This window comes from Haliotis asinina, chromosome 15, assembly GCF_037392515.1.
Source record: "Haliotis asinina isolate JCU_RB_2024 chromosome 15, JCU_Hal_asi_v2, whole genome shotgun sequence".
In the NCBI taxonomy this organism is placed as follows: Eukaryota; Metazoa; Mollusca; class Gastropoda; order Lepetellida; family Haliotidae; genus Haliotis; species Haliotis asinina.
Genome location: NC_090294.1, coordinates 31,901,686 through 31,910,335, shown reverse-complemented (window position 1 = coordinate 31,910,335; position 8,650 = coordinate 31,901,686). Strand labels below are relative to the sequence as shown.

Genomic DNA, 8,650 nt, shown 5'->3' with positions numbered 1-8,650 from the left:
TTTTTCTAATAATTATCATTATGCGTCACATCACTAAGTGAAAATTCACCTAGGAAATATTCGAGTACAAGTTCACTCTATTTTTCTGGATACAAGGTATGAATGTTTATTATAAATATAATTAATTACAGATAAAGTAAGTCCACCAAAAACTGAATGTCACCACTTTCAAACCTTTAACTTCTGTTTCTAGCCTCACCATTTATCTTGTAACGAGATGGTTGCTGCCCTATATGTTTTTGATGCAATTAATAATAGATAATATTTAGGTGAACCTGATGAAGGTTTTTTTCTATCTCACCTACTGAAGAGCTCGCTATCCTAGTTGGATCCGTTACTCAACTTAGGACAAGGATAAGATCGTTTCGAGAATGGATCTTATCTTAACAGTAGGATGTCCTAACTCCTGTCCTAACTAGTAAGGATTAGTCTTAACTGGGACACTTTTGAGAATAGGCACCCAGTACCACACCATGTTTATTTCCACTGAGATGGACAAGCCAGAACCTATTCTAGTATCTGTCCTAAGTTAGGATATCTTTCAAGAATAAGGTAGGACACCTATCCTAGACTCTAGGATCAAAGATCAAAGATATCTAGGGCTAGGATCCTTTCGAGAATAGGGGCCTAGAAACGTAAAACTACCAAGCCAGTAGAAATGGATTAAACATGTATTCCAACTGATGTGACACGGTTTGCATTTTTCATAGACTTCTATTTAAAAGGTGCTGTATAAGAATGTGTAGATTATGCTTTATGTGAAACCCCTTTAACATATATTTCAAAGCTGCATCCTATTCTTGGATCTGGGCGGATGCGAAATGTTTGTGAGGAAATGATACAGCACACAGTGTACATGTTCATTCAGTATCTCTAAATAATCGTCGCTGGATGAATTAAATGATTGTTAAATAGATACTACAAATATGTTTTCGCAATCTGAATGCACCTCTCTCTGATTGGCTGAGGTAATTGTGAAGCAACATCCACCATTACAGTAGCCTGACATGAATGAAAGGTTAAATCAATAAAGGTTTTCATCAATGGCATGCTCGAGGTGTATACAACGTATACAACGTTTTGGTTTCATACTGGTACGAAGTAACTTGGTAAGCTGCCTACCCATATACCACAGCGATTGTTTGTGTTTACAGTCAACAGAAGGTGAATTTAAGCGGATCTAATGAAAACGCTACGTGTGACCTTTTACACCGTGTTTGACACAAATACATTCTTCCTATGTTCATTATTCACCAATCCATGCTTGTCGTAAGAGGCGGTTAACGCTGACTTGGTTGACACATGTCATCGTAACTTAGCTTCGTACATCGATGCCCATGATCACTAGATTGACTGGTCCAGACTCGATTATTTACAGACCGACGCCATACAGCTGTGATATTGCAGAGTGCAACGTTAAACCAACCAACAAAACAAATGTACAGGTTTGCTGACCGTGTGCCCCAAAGTGAAGGTGAGATAGATCAGCAAACCGAAGGCGGTAATGAATGAAGTAACTATTCTTTAGCGTGAAGCAAACATTTCACGCATCAGCTCAATATCTATCGCTTCCCTAGCTCAGACCCTGACGTCACGAGCTGCATATAATATGGTAAATCTAAGGAATTGTGAAGTTGTGCTTTTTAAAACTGAAAAAACATCTTTTCTCTAAGGAAATTTGTAATTGTCATCGCTACTGTCCTGTTTCCATTTTAATGTCTTCAATGTATTCCATATTCGTATGCTTATGTGTGAACCAAAAGGCAATTTAACAGCTGTTATCGGATATACACCAAAATATAAATTCTGTCGGTATTCCAAGGCCTGAAAGGTCATTGTTTCACGAGAGCAGACAGATTAGGATAAGAACATTTATTTTCCCCAAACGTGTAAACGCACGTACACACATACGCACGCACACACACAAGTGCACACTTTAATTCAGACTAAAGATTTGCCATGCTTGAAAGATTCCCTATATATTCTGCATTTGTTCTGTTTGTGGTACACGTTAGATTTACGATTCCTTCTTCTTGAGATGTTGGATTGCGATTTAATGTGTCTATTACAGTGGGTCTTTCTGGCTTTAAAACTTGGTGCAAATGGGCCACAGAAAGCAACATACAATATTTGGGATATATTTATCAAAAACATCCCTGATGTTTTAGGATCGCATCCATTGTTCTTCGAGTAGCATCACTAAATCATTCTTTTCTCTATTATAAGAAATATTGTTCAGCAAGTAGAAACGCTGTTAATGCCATTTCCCGCCATGAATACAGACACTCCTTAGTTAGATACAAGTGAGAGCTCTCATCGATTTCTACCGTTTCAGATCGAGCTGGAAGACCTCTGAACGAATGTGGGCATCACCGCATGGTAACAGTTGCGTGTGTATCATGAAACAATTTGGTGTTCTCCATTGTGTTAACTTGGAGTATGTGATAACCAGGACGGGACACAAGCAATGCGTGTGTCGTAGCTAATACAAGACCTACAGTTTTTCATAACGTTGCATCAAATCAGATGATGATGAAATGGCTACAGTGTGCATCGAAGTCGATACCTTCTTCTCTCAGGCCCTAGCTTAATTCTTCCTTCTGCTACACTTGGGGCAGTATTACACGGACGATTTAACTGAAGGAGGTTTGGCTCCCGACATCGACGAGAGAAAACGTCTCGCACCGCCCTTGTCTGTTCTGGTGTTCGCGTTCTGCAGATGGGATATATACACAACAGAGAAGCGAGCCTCCGGGATATAATACTATTTTACAGCATCCCTTTTAAGCAAAGTTCAGAAGGATGGTGTCGTGCTGAATTGGATGTAAGTGATTCTTAATGAAGGTAAACTATCCGGAATACCCAGCAGTTGTTTCCTGTCGAAATTATTAGTGCATCGAGTTTGAGATTCCGACCAAAAGCTTCTTCTGAGTTCCATCTGAATATGAGGATCGATATCTTCCCGGCGATATTATCCGTCAAATAGGTGTTTTGACATCTTCCCTAACGTGCTTCTCTAAAGAAACATTGTGCCTAGGATTGGGAAAATATGAAAGCACGCAGCCTGTCTTTGATATGCTTTTGTTTCTCTTCATCCAAACCAAAGTGCAAGCGTATTCTGGTTTGATCTATCCGTTGACTACCGTCGTTTGTAATGAATTGATGACATATGTGCATTATCACTGGATCCCTGCAATTCGACGAGTTGCTAAAAATTTGGTTGATGTGTATTTAGGACACTGCAAACATAAGTACATGATCTACCTGCAGCTTAATTCCACGGAATGTTCTGTTCTGGAGCATAATGCTATGGAAAATGAAACGTTCCTTAACTGTACTGATATGAGAATGAAACACCCTGCTGTTGGTGTATTTCTGTCATGCTTTTCATTCATTACTATAGCTGGTAATATTCTGGTCATAGTTGCAGTTTCAAAAGAGATATATCTCCGTACTGTGACCAATTATTTTATAGTGTCTCTTGCTGTGGCTGATATGATGGTTGGCGGAGTTGTGATGCCGTTCAGCATCAGCCACGAGATGACCAATCAGGTGTGGCTATACGGAGCTGAATGGTGTGACCTATGGCACTCCTTAGACGTTCTGGCAAGTACAGCTTCCATCCTAAATCTATGTGTTATTTCGCTGGATAGATATTGGGCTATAACAGATCCAATAGCTTATCCGAGTAAAATGTCAACATGTAAAGTGTGTCTATTGATCACGTTTGTGTGGCTCTGTTCAGCGGGAATTTCATTCCCAGCCATTGCTTGGTGGAAAGCAGTGATGCCTGCAGATCTCTCAAAAAATGAATGTATTTTCACAGATGACAGTGCATATCTAATATTTTCTTCCATCGTTTCTTTCTACGCCCCAACAATAGTGATGATGTTCGTGTATTGCAGAATATACTTAGCTGCAGTTGAGCAATCTAAAGGATTAAAAGAAGGGAGCAAGACAACATCAAATGGACTTCGAGATGGAGAAGTGATGACCCTTCGAATTCATAGGGGAGGTGCCAGACGTCTCCACGATGAGCCAATGCAAATAGAACGTTCAACCAGTGACAGTGAGAGCGATAGTCCTTCTCATATGTTACGTCATCCGAATAACTCAGAATCCCATCATGGGACACACAGACAGCCGAAATTCATCACCAAACGACTTCGCCATTTTGCAATCAGCAAAAAATTAACCAAGCTGGCACGCGAACAAAAAGCTGCCAAAACTCTTGGTATAGTAGTTGGTGTGTTCACAATGTGTTGGCTGCCGTTTTTTGTAACTAACGTCTTGTTTGGACTTTGCCATACTGATTGTGTACGGTCGCCGGAGATACTTTTTCCAGTATTTACTTGGCTAGGATACATCAACTCCGGCATGAACCCAATCATATATGCATTATCTATGCGCGATTTTAGGCGAGCATTTGGTAAACTCATATTCATTTGTTGTCCAAAATACCGTTATAGAAACCGTAAACGACAATATCACCATAACAGTATGTCAACTTCAAGCTTTTCTGTCAATTGTGGGGACCGCTGTGTGGCTCTCAAAATTTAACGGGTTTGTGTATTTCTGTGTAAATAGTTGTGTATGGTAAGAATAAGTTGGACTGAATAAACCGTTAGAAGTAATACACGAATGTTTGACATACATTACATAATTCATATCCTTATAGATATATAGCTGTCTGTTTCAAAACGTGTTTCAATTGCTCAATGACGAAGGGATGAATAATTATATTGTTCACGTATTATATAACCAATGTGCTTATTATGAGAGAAGTTTTGTTGAACAGTTGCTTTAACAATAGTTTTTACCATTAACTTCCTGCTGTAAGAACGGATTCATAAGTCACTTAAGAAGTCGCAGGGGAATACTTATCTCCCACATTTCCCCACCTATCGACCTCTAACAACCCATAATGTATAGATTTCATTGCTGTTGATAATAGTAGTTAGACGCGAGTTTAGACAATGACGAAGAGACAGCGATCGCTAGCCAGTGTGTTCAGCTCAACATAACAAGTGCTTGCACGGGAGCGTTGATGTGTGCTGAGGGACGAACCTCAATTCTCACTAGCACACATCAACCAGTAGTCTTTGATTTGTAGTTAACCTATGACAGCAATAACTTGATAATGTGAATGTATTTTTATCTGATCGAATTAATTTTCAAGAAGACGAGAATACTGTGGACGAGATAAATGTTTATCATGTGCGGTTAATTCATATGTTTTTTCAAATAATGGAATGAATTCAAATAAAAATCAGAAAACAGCCTAATCATCGACAAGTACGAGTAATTTGCTTTCGTCAATTAGTGCGTGGCAGACGAAATCCACGTCGACATATGTAAGGATAATGCAAATACCCAAGTTTACCAAAAGTCTCTGAATATGGTAATTAAAGAGGCAGATTTGAACATTAGAAATGTCAGCCTGCTTGGTACACTAATGTATTGAGAATAATTCTTTATGTTGATGGGTATTGAAATGAATAATGATGTGAATGAGCATGCTGTTCCAGAAAGTGTTTGCTTTCAGAATCTTTCTGAAATCTAAAAACATTATCCACAACGAATAATTCTTAGTTTCATCATCAAAACCAAATACTGTGACATAAATGAATTTGAATTGTGTGGATTTCTCTCCGCGTTAAGAAAACTATTGAACCAAAATATTCTCATCTTGGAAATGCTTTAATCTTATTACAACTTTCTGATACAAAGAATTTTTCTCCAGTCTAAAAACCGGTCAATAACGAAGTCCATGAAGATTCAGCGGGGTGCTCCCGGTTTCCCAACATTTCTTAAAACAATAAAATCAGCCAAGCCGAATTGTTAGTGTTTACTGGGAGTGTTGTGATGTGATTGATGTTGAAAAGGATAAGGTTTGACACATGTTGTAAACGGAGTCGTAATTTCTATTTTTGTATGGATAAAATCTTTGACATTTAAAAAAATCAAGAGATACTTCTATTATTAAAATAGAGCCTATATTTGAAGTTTTCAGGTGAATGAAATCCCACATTCAACGGTCCATCCAGTACTTGGCATACTTTATATAATATGGCGTCTTACCACTTAAAAACAGTTAAGACAAAGTTATCTGCCTCCCCATCAGGCATTAATATGTTCACTGGCAGTCCTGTTTGTTCTCGGAAGGTTTATATGAAGTAGCATGGTATTCACAGGGAGTGACATTTTGGACTGAAGATAAAGAGTAGACTTTTTAGTAATTCAGTACACTTTTTATAGTACCAAATTAATATTTAAGCTGAACCTGTTATATAATATGTAATAGCCATTCGGTGTTTCTTAGCAATATTCAGTCATACCTACCTCGATTGAATTGCTATGAACTTATGAAGTGTAACATTGTGTATGGAAAGCCAAAATATTCAGTCCCAAGAGTATGATAGCTCGGCCCCCCAGTGAGGTACCCTAGAGGAAATATATGTAATGCTCCTAATGTATCTGTGAAGTGTTAAGTTACTCGCGTGGTTTCCCAACTTTTGTCAGTTATTTTGGTTACTTAGGTGAGACGTTATGTCCTTAACATGGATTTATTGAAAAATCACCCGATAGCTTCATGTGTTTCAGGGAATATATCGGGAAATACGTATATATTAAATGCACATTTACAACACATTTACACACTGGGTTAATACTGTTTACTGACAGCACAGTCTTTTTCATGAAGCTGCCACGTATTAGATATGGTTACTGCTGCAGAAAGTGGATACAGTACAATTATTGTCCATTAGAGATGCAGCTACAGAAGTGAACTGCCGGTGGTAAGAAGCACTAGTTGATCCGTGCTGTCATCAGTGCGTACATGTAGGTCAAATCTCGCTGGGGTATTCATTGTTTATACAAATGTTTACTTTGATGTGATCATGCACCATAATGTAGCATGTATTATCCTAGTACGTTGTTTTAGCGGTAAGCTATGCATAAGCAGGCAGGCAGAAACACTTTTCTTTTTTGTTTATACAATTATGGTTTAGTTGTATTCAGATAACTGGAAGTATGTACATATGCCCATTCAACTTATATAGGCTATATGGTTCATTCTGGTGCATATACAACATCGCACAAGACTTCTAAAGGCCATGTGGTTCATTCTGACGCACATACACGCATGACAAAAGGTTTCTATGGGCGATAAGGTTCATTGTGACGCATATACACACATGGCACAAGGCTATAGAATCTATAGGCCATATGGTTCATTCTGACGCACATACACGCATGACAAAAGGTTTCTATGGGCGATAAGGTTCATTGTGACGCATATACACACATGACACAAGGCTCCTATAGGCAACATGGTTCATTGTGACGCAGCACCAGGGACATAAATCCCACTTCATGGCCAATGTTTTCAGTAATTATGCCATAACACGATCAATACATATTTTATGAAATGGATACTGTACCGGATACCGTGCCCTTCGAGGTCGAAAGAGCCATGTTCTCGAACCTCCATTACCTTATTAACAAGCAAATACTTCAGTGAAGGTGCCGACGAGTCAGCTTGTATTAAGAGGTTGACAGTTGAGGTATTGAAGTCAGCCGAGCGCGTCTATACCAATCAGTAGATGGGCTAACTGGAAATGATTGGATAGCCCCAAAAGCAACACCAATTAACTTTTAATCTTATGAATGTTTCCTGGAAAGATAGTTTAAGTGGTAAGAGCACAGATTTGTGTATTAACCAAGCGTGCGTGCACGAAAACATTTCGACATGAAACTTGAATGGATTGAAGACCATCAATCGTCATTAAATGTTTCCTCACATTTGACGTACAATCTACACAGCTGCCAATGACCCACCTACCCTCTCCCACTGGTCATTCATAAACCGCTGCACATACACAAGACATACTTTCGTTCCAACAATATTGATGCAATTCATGGATGGTTCATTTTACATATATCATGAAACTACATTAATTTTGTTCCTTCACCGCAAAATAGGAATTTGAAGCAACAACACGTTATGAAAAGAAATCACCATAACCGTGACGTGTAGAAGTCTTTCCAGGAGGATTGTACAAGTTGGGCTAAAGTATAAATACTACTTGCAGCATACAGAGGTATGTAAAGCAGGAATGTTGCAGAGATGAAACAGCCTGGTCGATCAGGATCAGGTCGATGTAACCTTCAACATTACAACATTTCCATGTCCTGGCCTAGTATTCTGGAAGACACCTACCTGCCACAATCATAACCCTAATAACACCACCACATGCATCAGTCTGCACATCACATTCATTTGGGCACTTTAATCGCGTATACGAACGCAACAGGAAAATGCGGAAAAGACCTTTATAGCAGAACACAAACCGTCTCCACTGTTGACGAGACGCTCTGCAGGCAATTGCTTACCCTGTCTGCGGCAGTGTCGTGCTGAAAAATGACGTTTGATGTTGTGTACACTGGCCCTCCGATATCCGGTGGCTCAAGGTTAAGACTGCACACGTGCCTCTTGGCAGACTTTGTTGATGCATGTCATCATATCCAAATTGAATGATCCATGACAACACACACTATACTGTCTTGTGCACGCTTCATGTATTTACGGTTAAAGCACTGTCGTGTGCCATTAAACAACAAACAAACAAGTAATTTAGACTTGTGGCGA

The 8,650-nt window shown here is 39.1% G+C and overlaps 1 protein-coding gene across 1 annotated transcript; it reads left to right on the top strand.

Annotated features, from left to right (window-relative positions):
- The first annotated feature begins 3,075 nt into the window (after positions 1 to 3,075).
- On the top strand, positions 3,076 to 4,560 carry LOC137265923 (dopamine receptor 2-like). Its single transcript, XM_067801403.1, has one exon. It carries the CDS (start codon positions 3,076 to 3,078, stop codon positions 4,558 to 4,560), a length of 1,485 nt encoding a protein of 494 aa, XP_067657504.1.
- Positions 4,561 to 8,650: the final 4,090 nt, after the last annotated feature.

Bases quoted from the DNA above. Each gene is read 5' to 3' on its own strand.
- LOC137265923 (XM_067801403.1), top strand. From the start codon at position 3,076: ATGCTTTTGTTTCTCTTCATCCAAACCAAAGTGCAAGCGTATTCTGGT.